This window comes from Rhinatrema bivittatum, chromosome 3 (assembly GCF_901001135.1).
Source record: "Rhinatrema bivittatum chromosome 3, aRhiBiv1.1, whole genome shotgun sequence".
NCBI classification, from domain to species: Eukaryota; Metazoa; Chordata; class Amphibia; order Gymnophiona; family Rhinatrematidae; genus Rhinatrema; species Rhinatrema bivittatum.
The window spans coordinates 245,086,432-245,101,906 of NC_042617.1; the positions used below are offsets into that span (position 1 = coordinate 245,086,432).

A 15,475-nucleotide genomic window follows, 5' to 3' on the forward strand; every position below is an offset into this window, starting at 1 on the left:
GTTTTGGGCGGATTTAGGCGAGCAGGGCGCTGAAAATCCGCCCCATAGTGCTTTACAGTAGGCCTAATAAGATATCGATTCTAAGTGTCTGTTTGATTTTTGCAGGGTTTTCTGGTTGGCAGAACAGCAATGATTGTAAATATACATATTGTAAGTAATATTTTTTCCTCAGAAGACTACACTTTGAATAGCCTTTTTTTTTTTTTTTTTTTACATAAAATCTATTAGAAATGCATAACTTTTAATTGTGTGTAGGGAGGACGTGACAGGGTGCAAGGCTGTAAGGTTTGCCTGGAGCACCTCATACCCATGCACTGACTTTTGGCATTGCTGTACCATTTAACAGTCTCCCTACTCTGATCTCATGTGTTCTATAAAGGGCAAGGATGGAAATTTTACTTGCCATAGACACCAAATTGCTTAGCTATAACTGAAACCCACAAATCTGGAGAAAGCTGTTCCAGAGCTCAAAAATACCAGTGAATCTTCATTACTGGCATAGTCCCAAAGTAGTCAAATTTTCAAAAGGAAAGTATGTGTGTACATTTTTTTTGAGAATTGCTCAATGTGGACTTTGCAACAATCCAGAGTTTTGAAAATTATTCCTTTAATGGTATTAGCTGTCAAAAAAATAGATGAACACAGGAAGCACTGAAAAGCCTGTGACTGTGTGAAAAAGAAAAGTGGAACCACATTCAAAACATTACCAAAGCATGTTGGTTCTTCCTCTAACACTGCTAAAATCCATCCCTTCCTTTCTGAGCATGATACCATAACGCTCTTTTATCACTTCCAGTTAGATGACTATAATGCTCTTTGCACACTTTCCGCTGAAGGATCTTTCTCCACTGCAATCTATTAAAATTTCATGTGCATGGCTTAACTTCCTTCAGTTTACGTAAATTCTGCTTTTCAGCACGTCAAAGCAATTACATTCAGCTACTGTAGGTATTTCCCAATCCCCATAGGTACAACCCCCTTAGGTACAATCTGTACCTGAGGCAATGGAGGGTAAAGTGAGTTGCCGAAGGTCATAAGCAGCGGAAGTGGGACTTGAACCTTGGTTTCCTTGGTTCATAGCCCACTGCTCTAACAACTAGGCAGCTACTCCACTCCATTGCTATGACAATATAACCTCTTTAGTTGCTATACTGGTTTTCTGTCTTCTTCTGCATGTAGTTCAAGCTTCTTTCTCATCTATTTATGTATTTGTTCTGCAGCTCCCCATTACCTATCTTCTCTTCTCTCTCCCAGCTTTCTTCCTCATGAACTTCATTCAAACAAGTCACTCTTATCTGTGATCTTCTTCACCAATTCCTGATTGTGTGCTTTCTACTTTGCTGTACCACATGCCTAGAATAGACTTCTTGAGTCAGTGCTTCTTGCTCCCTTCTTTGGCTGTATTCAAATCCAGTTTAAAAACTCATCTTTTTGATGCTGCTTTTAAATCCTAACCACATCTGTACAATAAATATACTTCCCATAGACATGTTTGTGATGTATGTTTCTCAAGACTAGATTGTAAACTCCACTTAGCGGGGACAGTCTCTTACATCATCTGTATAGTACTTCTCATGTCTGGTAGCACTTTAGAAATGATAAATTGTAATAGCAATGTGTAAAGTACTTACCAGGCACAAGATCAAGCGATCCAGAGTCACAATATTGTATTTCCACACCATTTCATTCAGAATCTCAATGCATTTGTTAAGTTGCTGACCTCCAGCTGATGTGGAAAACTCATAAACTAAGAAATCTGCAAAGGTTCTGACATGGGCTACTAGAGCTCTGGCTCCAATTCTCTCCAACACTCTAGAAAGCAGAAAAGGGGGAGAGACAATAAGAGACAATTTTTAGTGTATTAGCCAAAATACAAGAGCGTACAATTTCTAAAGCGATTTTTTTGTGGCTGAGGGCGTTGGGCCCAATAGGGTCGTTTATATATAAAGTAGGTAGGCTGACATTTGGACTGCGGAACCACTGATTTATTTGTTTTTTTTATTTTAATGCGGCACTACTTAACCGGATATTTTCAAAGATATCCGGTTAAGTAGAAAGTTATTCAGCCACACAACGCCGGATAACTTTAAGCTACCTCTGGAGCAGATCTAAAGTTATTTGGCCATGCTACTCAATATTCGGTTATGTTACCTAGATAACTCAACCCCTCTCTGGAATGCCCCTGAAACGCCCCTTTTTTATCTGGCTATAATTTAACTGGATAAATGTCTGAATATGGCAAAACTGGCCATTTAGATGGATAACTTGTGAGTTATCTGTCTAAATGACAAATATCGACCTCAGGATTTTTGGATTTACTTATCCATTGTAACCATCAGAGAAGAGTATAACACTTAAAGAAACCCCAGTTATGAAAAAATATTTTCCGAGTTCCAATGTATACTATCCTATGGATATACTTTCTGGTGCAGAGTGATTTTACCAAAGACCCTCTTTTTTAGAAACACAGAATACAACAGTAGATAAGGACCATAAAGCCCATTCAGTATTCCTAATTATCTACTTCTTGCAATGCTATAAATTCCACTTAACTCTAGCTTCAGTTCACACACTTGCAACCAAAGGATCCAATAAGTTTATGCCATGCCTTCTTGAATTACTGTTTTGGCCTCCACCATCTCCACTGGGATGTTGTTTCTTTAAGAAATATTTCTTAGTATTACTCCCAAGTCTACCTCTTTGAGACTCCTTAGTTTTAGAACCTTCCTTGTTTCTTGTACATTATTTATGCCTTTGAGATTTAAATAAACATGTTATACTCCACCTTCTTTCTCTGCTATGGTATACATATTGAAATCTCATTTCATGGGTCTTTTGGTGCAGACTGTTCACCATTTAGGTGATCTTCTCTGGACTGTCTCTGTTCTGTCTTTTGGAAGTACAAACTCCAGAACTGGGCATAATGCTCAAGATAAGATCTTGCCAATGATCAGTACAGAGAAACTGTTACCTCTTTATTCTACTGGTAATACTTCTCCCTATGTACCCTTACATCTTCTGACTCTGGCTATTGCCTTGTCACACTGTTTTGAAACCTTGAGATCGCCAGATGTAATAACCCTGAGGTCTATCTCCTATGTGGTGAACATCAATATCTGCCCCCTACATTGTGCACTTCTCCCTTGAATTTTCTGTACTCCAATACATGACTTTACACTTTTTTTGTATTTAATCTTAGCTGCCACTGAACACCTTAAGCTTTCTTAGATCATCCTTCATTTTGTCTACTGCATCAGCAGGGCTGATGCAAGGGTATTAGGCGCCCTAAGAAAACCTTCAATCTTGTGACTCCCCCCTTTATACACCTCCCTATCGGCGCAGCATCTACCTCTGTCTCTCTCCTCTCACCCTCTGTCAAGTCTTGCATTACCCTCCCTTTGTCCACTGTCCACAGTGCTCCAGATCCCTTCTATCTCTTTGACCAGCATCTCTCCTCTCTTATCACAACTTCCTCCTCTTTCTTACCTTCATTCCTTGCTCAGCACACCGACATCACAACAGCCTTTTTGTCCCTTTTTTGCAGTGCCCATAATCTCTCACTCTCCACTCCCTATCTACTTGCTCAGAATCTTTTTTTCCACTCCATTTTCACATGCCCAATGCCTTTTTTCCACAACTCCCCCCACCCACCCAGCTTTATTTCTGTCTCCACCCGCCATATCTACACAACATCCGTTCCCATCTCCCTTGTGTTACCGTACCATTAGGTGAATAGGATGCATCTGGTTTTTGCGGTTTTTTGCCGCTCCTCCAAAATATGGTGCCCTAGGCAACCACCTGGTTTGCCTAATGGAAGAACCAGTCCTGCCCATCAGAAGGGTGGTTCCTATCACTCAATCAGTATCTAACCCAGTATCTTGGGACCCATCCTCAAGAGGATCAGAGAATTTATGAGTTTCCAGCATGTTAAAAGTTTTACTTAAAAGTATGGGAAGAAGAAGAGATCACGTGATGTGGTGGGCTCGGTAAGACGATATTACGCGAGCTCCGGCTGCCTCTCCGGCCAAATCGGCTCCCATCCAGCCCATCTGAATTAGAGGTTCGATCCACTTGGCTCTCCTCAAGAGCTTAGCAGCTAAGAACAGATTTTACCACGTTTGACGACGCTGTATGGCTACCAGATCGCTTAGGAGAGAGAAGGAAAAACTGCCGGCCCTCACCAACAAAATGGCCGCGACAGCTCATGAGGGCCCGCTGGAGGAAGGCGAATCCTTGGAAGAAAAGATTTCACAGGCTGTCGTAACTGCCCTAGATGTGCGTTTGCACCAACTTTCGGAGCAGATAGCTGACGTTCGGGCCTCCCTCACAGAGTTTGACGGCCGTGCGGAGCGACTGGAGGGGAGAATGGGCCTGGCCGAGGATGACATTGGGGCCTTGGAGAAGCGTGTCGACGAACTCACCAAACAAGCTGCGGCGAGGGAAGAGAAAATTGATGACCTTGAAAACAGGTCCCGCCGTAATAATCTTCGCTTTATCGGTTTCCCGGAGTCCCTACCTGAAGCAGAGCTCCCTCGGTTGCTGGAGGCATGGCTGCTGGGCGTGGTCCCCTCTCTGGCGTCCCCGTCCGGGGGCCTGTTCGAGAGAGCCCATCGTGTGGGCCGGCGGATGGATGGAGACGCAGCGCGGAAACCCAGGGTGATTATCGCGGGATTCTTGCACTTTGCACACCGTTCCATCGTGCTTCAGCATTTTCGTAAAGTGCGAGAATTTCACTATGAAGCCCACCGGATCCTAGTCTTTCAAGACTTTTCTCCTCGGGTGACCGTACAGCGCAAAGCATTTCAAGAGGTGTGTGCAGAACTATATAAAAAACAGATTCGTTTTGCACTTATGTTCCCAGCCAAGCTCAGAATCTCCCATCAGGGGCAGCTGAAATTCTTTGATTCTGCAACTGCAGCCAAGACCTTTGTCCAGGGTCTTCCGGGCCCGGCCCAGTCCCCTGCGACTTAACGTCTGCTTTTGGAGTTTAGGAGCGCTCACATGGATACCCACTAATCCTTGTTGTCCTCCAGGAATTTTTTTTTTTTTTCGCCAAACTTCATGCTACTACTAGTCCGACTGTGCTTATTTCCTTCTGCTATGGCCGCAATCCCCAATGTGGACGTTTTTTTTTTTTTTCTTTTTCTAATTATAATTGTTCCTGTTTGGACTGACGGCCAGTCATTGTAAAGAGGACGAACATCGCGGGAGAACCTTTATGTTTTAATACCCGGACAACAAGGAACGTTCTTTTCTTTTCCGTTTGGGATTTACTATCTGGCTAAGAGGAAGCAATCTTGGAGACACTTGCAGGTGGTACCTGGAGCCAAGTTTTTCTTTTCTGGTTTTTTCTTTTCATGTTTTTTCAGGTTCTCTATTTAATTGTTATGGGGCTGGGGAGGCAGCCGAGCACATCAGTGCTGTTTGTGATCTCACCCGCTTCAGATCGGGGTTTCTATTAAAGGAGGGAAGCCTAGCAGGTCCGTTCACTGGGACCCTCTTACGTGGTTCCTGAATGGGCACTGTGGGGTCTGTTCTACAGGGGGAGGGGGCTAGAAAGGGAACAAAAGGGGGAATTTTCTGGAACCAGGGGGATGTAAGGTTTCTTATAATGTGTTCTGAGGGGTTCATTTCATTTGTACTATATTGTCACCCAAAATGTTTGAATTACATGCATTCGCGAGTGCAACTACCTGCTTCCAGAGGCTTGGTATCTCTGACACTGAGTGCTTGCGGCAAGGCCTTTATTTGTTGCTAGCATGGCGGTAGATCTAGTCACATGGAATGTTGCGGGCTTAGGTACTCCTATCAAAAGAGAGAAGGTGTTTGCCCGTTTAAACCGGCTACATGCTAAAATAATATTTTTACAGGAAACGCATATGCTTCCCCCTGAGATTCTGAAGATGCGGAAAAAATGGGTTTCCCAACTGTATTATGTCACAGGGACATCTAAGAGTAGAGGTGTGGCCATACTGATACATAAAGCGGTTCCTTTCACTAAGACGGCAACCCTGGAAGACCCGCAGGGTCGATTTATTATTGTCAAGGGACTTCTTATGGGCTCTCCTATAATACTGGCTTCCAGCTATGCGCCCAATGTATATGATCACAAATTTTACACTACACTACTCTCTCACTTTGCTCAGATGGGGGACTGCCCAATCATACTAGGGGGCGATTTCAACTTTGCTATAGACCCAGAGCTGGATAGACTACCTGTTCGGGGGGGCCATCTCACTAGCGAACGCAGGGGTCCCCGCTTTCTCTGCAATCATTTGGGGCTTATAGATTTGTGGCGAATACTACATCCTAACACTAAAGAATACACACATGTAGCGAAAGCTCATCCTGCTCAGTCTAGACTTGACTACCTGCTGATCTCGGAATCCCTTTTCCCCAAGTTTACTAAAGCTACCATCGAAGCGCTGGTAATTTCCGATCACTGCCCGGTTACAGGCACGTTACAACCCGGTGGACCTGCTAGGGGTGGGAGTTGGCGCCTTCCTGCGTCCTTAGCATCAGACCCAGAATTTCCGATATATCTACGGGGGAGGTGGCAGGCATTTATGGAAACTAATGGTCAACATGTAGACCAGCCTGTTCTCCTCTGGGAAACAGCCAAGGCTGTCCTCCGGGGCGATATAATTAGTTACTCTAGCCACAAAAAGAAACAATTGGATAGGGAAGTTCTCAGTCTGGAACGGAGGCTGAGGGCTCTCAAGAGGCAAATGGGAACATCGGGCGATACACACCTCCCTCTACAATTTCGGGAGACTCAAACAGCACTCAATAACTTACTACATAAAAGAGCGGCGCATTCTTTGCGGCACAGGCAGTTCAATTTTTTCCAATACGGCAACAAAGCTGGCCGCCTCCTTGCTCGTCTCTTGAAAGCTCAGGAGTCCTCTAAATTTATTGCTAATATTCGAAATTCCAATGGGGAGATCAAATCTAGCGCTACCGAGATAGCAGACATCTTCTCTGAATATTATCGGTCTTTATACTCAGCAGATCCGGTATGTGAAGAGCAGATTGGGGAATTCTTGCGGGAGTTATCTTTGCCTTGCTTAACGCCATTACAGCTCCAAAAATTGCAACGTCCCATTGAAGAAGGGGAGGTGCTTGATGCTATCCAAGGGTTACCGCATTTAAAAGCTCCCGGCCCGGATGGCCTGTCTTCTACATTCTACAGGGCGTTAAAATCAGAGCTTAGCCCCATATTAAAATTGGTTTATGAATCTATGACTGATAGCCAACGCATGCCAAGCACTATGCGAGCGGCCACGATAGTAGTCCTACCCAAGACTGGGAGGGATCCCTTGTTAACTTCTTCATACCGTCCCATATCCCTCCTTAATTTGGACATTAAAATATATGCCAAGATCCTGGCCACTCGTCTGCAATGTATAATGAGGCACTTGATATCCCCAGACCAAGTGGGGTTCGTAGCAGGAAGGCGTTCCACTGTGAACATTCACAAAGTGCTGTTAGCATTGGAGACGTGCGCTCTGCGCAAGGTAGTCGACCCCTTGCTTGTTACCTGCGACGCCGAAAAAGCTTTCGACCGGGTAGCCTGGCCTTTTTTGAAACAGACTCTCTCGATTATGGGTTTTGAAGGAAGAATTTTTGATTACATTTCCTTGTTGTATTCTAACCCTACTGCCCGCATATTAGTAAATGGAGAGCTTTCCCAGGAGTTTGGCTTGCAGCGGGGAACACGCCAGGGATGCCCCTTGTCCCCCCTCCTATTTATCCTTACCGTGGAACCTCTGGTATGTAAGCTGAAATCAACTCCTGCGGTCACGGGTATTCCTGTTGGTGCCACTTCATACCTCTCTTTGTTATTTGCTGATGACATTTTACTATTGTTGTCAAAAGCTCGGAGTGCATTGCCGGCCGCTCTGGAGATTTTCAAACGTTATCAGGCATTGTCGGGGTTCAAACTGAACCTTGACAAAACAGAGGCCTTAGACTTGCAGGGTTCCATGAGGGGGGGATGGGATCACTTCCCGGTGAAATGGGCATCCTCTACCATTAAATATTTGGGCATCATCATACATGCAGATCCTAAACAATGGTACGCCCTGAATATACCTCCAACTATAGCTAAGATGACTCACAAAATGCGAGGGTGGCAATCGCTTCCCTTATCTTTACAGGGTCGCATAGCGGTAATCAAAATGGTTATTGCACCCCTACTCTTGTACAAGCTCCTTATGTTACCATTTCTCATTTCCCCAAAGGACCGGCGGCTCCTTTGCTCTGCCATGCGCACGTTTCTATGGCGAGCTAAGAGAGCGCGATTAACCCTCAGTGTTTTAATGACCCCTCGGGCTAGCGGGGGATATGGGTTACCCAATTTTTACTTGTATTCTCTGGCGGCCAACCTCAGATTCCTGGGGGATTGGTTTTTTGGAACCTCTGACTATTCGGATGGTCAGCTGATACAAACGATGTGTAGCCCTTATGACCCGGGTTATATATTGCATGCACCCTTTTTGCCCCCCCCAACTGACGCCCAACCACTACATAATGATACGCACGCTTCGGGTAGTGTGGAGAATTACTCGTAAAATGTTGGGCCTTTCATCACGGGTATCTCCCCAATATCCTATGCGGGGGTCTTCCCCCTTGTCGTTAACTGTACTACCGGCTCAACACCAATTTTCAATTGCCTCTAATTGGCCCTTGGGCACTTTATTGGACCCTGAAACGAGCCAAGTGTATTCCTTTTCTCAATGCAGAGCCCTACTGGGGTTACGCCCTAGTCATTTTCTTATGTATGGCTACCTCCGAGCTGTGATTCCCACTCTGTTGCAAGGAGCAGAGGGGAAAGTGACTAATCAAAGTTACTTGGATTTGATAACTTGTTTCCAAATGAAAAAAAACTCTCTATCATGTCTGTACTCATTCTATGTGTCTATCCAACCCTATCAGATCTTTCAGAAGCTCACTATCAAGTGGACTAGGGACTGTGGGGAGGACATTCAGCCGCATATGCTCAAAAACTCTTATGCGACTATCTACTCTGTCACCACCAATGTCGGACTTCGCGAGCTCCAACAGAGGGTATTCCATCGCAGCATATGCTCGCCAGCCAGGGCTCACCAAATGGGACGTATTCCCTCGGCGGTATGCCTGAAGTGTTCTGGTAGTCCTGCCACTTTGATACACTGCTTATGGGAGTGCCCGGCAATCCAGAGCTTTTGGGACTCCATTCGCTTGCGCTTGTCTGCATTGTTGGGCGTTGAGGTACAATGGTCTTGCTCCTTTTGTATTCTTAACAATGATGTTGGGGATCAAAGTTTGAATGTAGATAATGTTGTTTTTGTATCTAAAGCTTGTTTGATTGCGAAGAAATGTATCCTGACTCTATGGATAGAAGCATCGGCCCCCAAGCTGGACATGTGGACCTCTTCGCTCACTAATCTCTTCCTCCTAGAGTATGGGTCCCGCTACAATAAGTTCTCTCCCCGGGCAAGGGGACTGTTTCACCAAATTTGGAACTGCTATTATTTGTCCTTACCCCACTGTACTCGTAAACTAGCACCGCTCGAGGGAGTGTAGGGGGTTCGTGCCTATGTACTAGACTGCTACTGGCGGTTCTAATATCTCAGAAGGTACCTTGTCATCTTCCTTTCTTGTTTTATTGAAAGCAGTGCCAGTTGATACTATGTGTAATGTTTTTAATGAGGGTGTGCACATTTATGCTTGCTGTACCCTACCTTGTATACACCGTTGGTCCAGAGGCTCCCCATAGGGGAGGGTGGGGGAGGGAGGGAGGGAGGGAAGGAAAAGCAAGGAAATAGTGGAGTATGGGGAGTCAACACTGTAAGCTTGAATTGTGCATTCATCTGTTTGTAATGTTGTTGGATGTTGTACCCCAATAAACAGATTTGGAAAAAAAAAAAAAGTATGGGAAGACCTGAGGAGGTAAGACGCTGACCTATACAGACGCTGACCTCAGGCGGGCAAAGGGAAACTGCTGACTCCTCCCCGCCTTCATCATCATCATGTTTGGCTGCATAAAATCAGGCAGGTTGGAGGAGTTCCTGAGAGACCTGAAGAGGTGAGATGCTGCCCTATACAGACGCTGCACTCAGGTAGGTGCAGGGAAGCTGCTGACTACTCACTGCCGATGTCAACATCATTGCGTCTAGCTACATAAAATCAAGCTGGCCTACGGCGTGCAGCCCAAGGAGCGAACATAAGGAGCATGCCCCTTGTGAATTCCTTGGGTAGTCCCTTGGGGACCTAGCAGTCTTTTGTAGGAAGATCTCATCTCCTAGATCGATTAAGTGTTTGTTTTTGGCTACCTTATGGGCAAGAAAAGAGAGGGACAGAATATGCCATTTCAAGCGACAGTTATTGCTCCTGTCTCTGGATTCTTGGGTTACTCCATCTACCAGCCATATTGGGGAAGCTCTTGGGGGTATACCGATTGGTGCTCCATTGGTATCTCCCCCGAGCAATGTGTGTCTTCTTAGCCCCAAAGATAGTAATCATCCTTCACAACCTCTTAATTATGCTGCATCCTCTATGGTTTCTCTTCCTCAGATCCCTGTTATTGGTAACTCAGGGGTCAAGAAGAGTCTGGGCTTGGGAGAGTTTTCTGGTACTGGACCTATCTTGAAAGTAATGGAGTTTTGCCATTATCTCCTATTCTGGGCAGAGAAGTTCTAACTTCTAGGAGTGAGTCTTTCTCATCTGTTTCTCTCACTCTCACTGATGGGATTCATCCAAGGATATTGAGGGAGCTCAGAGATGTTCTGGCGGGTCCACTGTGTGACCTGTTCAATAGATCCCTAGAAACGGGAGTGGTGCCGAGAGACTGGAGAAGAGCGGTGGTGGTCCCGCTTCACAAGAGTGGGAACAGGGAGGAGGCTGGCAACTACAGGCCGGTTAGCCTCACTTCGGTGGTGGGAAAAGTAATGGAGTCTCTGCTGAAAGAGAGAATAGTGAACTATCTACAGTCCGGAGAATTGATGGACCAGAGGCAACATGGATTCACCAGGGGAAGATCCTGTCAGACAAATCTGATTGACTTTTTTGACTGGGTAACCAAGGAATTGGACCAAGGAAGAGCGCTCGATGTCATATACTTGGATTTCAGCAAAGCTTTTGATACGGTTCCACACAGGAGACTGGTGAATAAAACGAGAAGCTTGGGAGTGAGTGACAAGGTGGTGACCTGGATTGCAAACTGGTTGACGGACAGAAGACAATGTGTTATGGTAAACGGAACCTTCTCTGAAGAGAGAGCGGTTTTAAGTGGTGTACCGCAAGGATCGGTGTTGGGACCGGTCCTGTTCAATATCTTTGTGAGCGACATTGCGGACGGGATAGAAGGTAAGGTTTGTCTTTTTGCGGATGACACTAAGATCTGCAACAGAGTGGACACGCCGGAAGGAGTGGAGAGAATGAGACGGGATCTAAGGAAACTGGAAGAGTGGTCGAAGATATGGCAGCTGAGATTCAATGCCAAGAAGTGCAAAGTCATGCATATCGGGAGCGGAAATCCGAATGAACTGTATTCGATGGGGGAGGAAAGGCTGACGTGCACGGAGCAGGAGAGGGACCTTGGGGTGATAGTGTCTAATGATATGAAGTCTGCGAAACAATGCGACAAGGCGATAGCAAAAGCCAGAAGAATGCTGGGCTGCATAGAGAGAGGAATATCAAGTAAGAAAAGGGAAGTGATTATTCCCTTGTACAGGTCCTTGGTGAGGCCTCACCTGGAGTACTGTGTTCAGTTCTGGAGACCGTATCTACAAAAAGACAAAGACAAGATGGAAGCGGTACAGAGAAGGGCGACCAGGAAGGTGGAGGATCTTCATCGCATGACGTACGAGGAGAGATTGAAGAATCTAAATATGTACACCCTGGAGGAAAGGAGGAGCAGAGGTGATATGATACAGACTTTCAGATACTTGAAAGGTTTTAATGATCCAAAGGCAACTACAAACCTTTACCATAAGAAAAAAATCAGCAGAACCAGGGGTCACGATTTGAAGCTCCAGGGAGGAAGATTCAGAACCAATGTCAGGAAGTATTTCTTCACGGAGAGGGTGGTGGATGCCTGGAATGCCCTTCCGGAGGAAGTGGTGAAGACCAGAACTGTGAAGGACTTCAAAGGGGCGTGGGATAAACACTGTGGATCCATAAAGTCAAGAGGCCGCCAATGAAGAGTGGGTGACTCGCCAGAATGATGGCTACTGCCTGGAGACAATACCCTTATTCAATAAACATACACATGGTTACTGTGACTCCAACATCACTCTAAGCTTCAACAGCAAGAGGAAATGTGGAAAAAAGGATTTGCACTCACAAAGACGGGAGTAGCTGGCTTGTTACGGCGGTTACTACCCCAAACCAAATATCCAAATTACCACCTCCACCTTCCTCTATTCCTGATGCCTTTCAACTAGCTTGATCACTCCATTCTTATACTTCACTTTCAATGCATATCCAGCATAGTTCTCTGCTTCAACAGCAGGGGAAAAGAAAAACTGTTACTTCACACATCCAGCAGAGCTCTCTGCTTAAACGGCAGGGGAGAAGAAAAAAGGGTTCGCACTCACAAAGCGGGGAGTAGCTGGCTTGTTACGGCGGTTACTACCCCAAACCAAATGTACCTGATACTTCACTCTCGACGCATATCCAGCATGGCTCTCTGCTTCAACGGCATGGGAGAAAGACTGATACATCACGAATTTCCAGCATAGCTCTCTGCTTCAACGGCAGGGGAAAAGAAAAACTGATACTTCACACATATCCAGCATAACTTCAACGGCAGGGGAGAAGAAAAAAGGATTCACACTCACAAAGCGGGGAGTAGCTGGCTTGTTACGGCGGTTACTACCCCAAACCAAATGTGCCTGATACTTCACTTTCGATGCATATCCAGCATAGCTCTCTGCTTCAACGGCAGGGGAGAAGAAAAAAACTGATACCTCACGCATATCCAGCATAGCTCCCTGCTTCAACGGCAGGGGAGAAGATAAACAACCAATAAGGGCTGTATAACATAATCTGGGTAAAAACAAATAAGCATGGGTGTAGCTTGCTTATTGCGGCGGTTACTACCCCTACTACCTCTAACTAATCAAGCTAGATATTTCACTTGGATGCAGCTCCATCACCGCTCTCTACATTAATGGCAGGGGTGGAAGGGAATTAGAACCAAGAGCTAAGAGAAACAGATAAGTATGAGAGAAGAAATGAGGGAAGCTTGCTGGGCAGACTGGATGGGCCATTTGGTCTTCTTCTGCCGTCATTTCTATGTTTCTATGTTTCTTCGTCTTGACCAATATCTGTGACTTTCTCTCCTGTTGTATTTTCTGCCCCTCACAGAGGTGCTATTTCCTCTCAAAATATTGCTTTAAATGATTTTGCTTCCTCCTTGCAATGGGTAGAGGGTATTCTTGAGGAATGTGTGGCTAAACTTTGTACTTTTTCTGCTGAGGCTTCTGCTCAAATGGAGCATCATCAATCATTATTGGATAGCCACACTTCCCTATTAAACTCCCTCTCTACTCAGGTTTTGGAAAGTCAATTTTTTCAAACTGAGTTAGAGATAATTCTTTATTACATATGCGGATGGAGATGTTTGAAAATTCTATTAGATATAGGAATTTGCGTTTTGTAAATTTCCCAAAAATGTGTTTCCCCACTTGAAATGGTTAAAAGATATTTTTCTGAAAATGTAAAAATTCTACCTCAGAATATCTTCTACCTTTCTTGGAGAGAAAATAAATGCCTTTCCTCATCTTATTAAGCAGACTCAGATTCAGAGGATATCTTTTCTTCAATTAAAGCTCTAAGTTCATCATTTGGGAGCTTCTTTTTTTTTCTCAAATTTCCCTGTAAATGTATTTTAATTTATCAGGGAAACAAATGTGTTTTTTATGAACCTGCTCAACTTAAAAGATTTTTGGAAGATAAGACAAGGTCATTTTAAGGTAAGATAGTTTAATTTGGAAGGATATACCCAATCACATTATTGAATTTTACTTACTAATCAGACACCACACCTCATTTATGGACTATTATTCCATCATGCAACTATATTGCTTCTGTTATGTTTTCTTCATTTGAAGTATTGTATTTGTATTACCTGTCATGACTAGTACTATTTTGAAAATTCAATAAAGTGATAATTAAAAAACAAACAAACAAAAAAAAAAGTATTCCACATCCAGTGTTGAACCTGGATTAAACTATTTGGTCACCCAATTAAAGAAACACAAGATTTGTCTGTCATGATACTACTCTGGTAAAACCATGTTGCCTGGGATCCTGTAATCCATTAGATTTAAGATACTCTACTATTCTATCCTTTAGTGCAGTGGTTCCCAACCCTGTCCTGGGGACCCCCCCCAGCCAGTCAGGTTTTCAGGATATCCACAATGAATATGCATGAGAGAAAATTTGCATGTTATGGAGGCAGTGCATGCAAATTCTCTCATGCATATTCATTGTGGACATCCTGAAAACCCACCTGGCTGGAGGGTCCCCAGGACAGGGTTGGGAACCACTGCTTTACTGGTTATGCCATTAAATGTACCCACCACAGAGAGACTGGCATGTACTTACCTGCCTCCTCTCTATTTCCATATTTGTCAAGCATCCAGTTCTTTGAACTGTCTCTAAAGAGTGATTGACAGAATTATAACTAGAGCTGCCCAAAACTGAGATGCCTTAATATCCTGATCTAGAATATATTCAATCTGACATCACTGCCATGTCAACTTTCATGTATGCTAGTTCCATGCAGTCCTTCACTTTTACAATATGGTATGCTGCTAGCACTATATCATATGTACCCCCTGCCATCTATTAAAATAATCCAACATATTACAATATGCTGCTTATTTTATAGTTTTCTTCATATGAGAGTTTCAACCCATCGGTTAAAAATCAAATCTGTCACAGTTGAAACATTCATAGTCTTATCTCAAAAGAACTTTGGAAAACAAGTTCTGTATTGTCAAATGTTTTAGCCTATCCCAAATCTATGTTGAAGTTGTATTATAAGTTTTTGTAAAATAGTTTGGCCCAGATTCAAAGATTTTTTGAAAATAAAAAAATAGAGAAAAATGTGAGAAAAAGATTGTTCATTCTATTCTTTTCTCTCGTTTCTGTATAAAAAAATACAACCCAGCACATTTTACTTTGAATCAGTTAAAAAAAAAATAAATAAATTTAAAAAAAAAAATATATATATATATAAAGGTATGAATGATTAATAATAAATATTAATACACACATTCAGAAAAAGATGGACAAGGAGGAAGGGGACCTACTATTAAGAACATAAGAAAATGCCATACTGGGTTAGACCAAGGGTCCATCAAGCCCAGCATCCTGTTTTCAACAGTGGCCAATCCAGGCCATAAGAACCTGGCAAGTACCCAGAAACTAAGTCTATTCCATGTTACCATTGCTAATGGCAGTGGCTATTCTCTAAGTGAAC

The 15,475-nt window shown here is 43.9% G+C and overlaps 1 protein-coding gene across 2 annotated transcripts in view; it reads right to left on the reverse strand.

Annotated features, from left to right (window-relative positions):
- The window catches only part of MED23 (mediator complex subunit 23), a 330,631-nt gene that overhangs the window by 69,848 nt on the left and 245,308 nt on the right, over window positions 1–15,475 (reverse strand). For both annotated transcript variants that reach the window (XM_029594395.1, XM_029594394.1), the window contains one exon: window positions 1,632–1,812. In XM_029594395.1, the coding sequence (XP_029450255.1) occupies window positions 1,632–1,812 (181 nt within the window). The remainder of the gene's footprint in view (window positions 1–1,631; window positions 1,813–15,475) is intronic.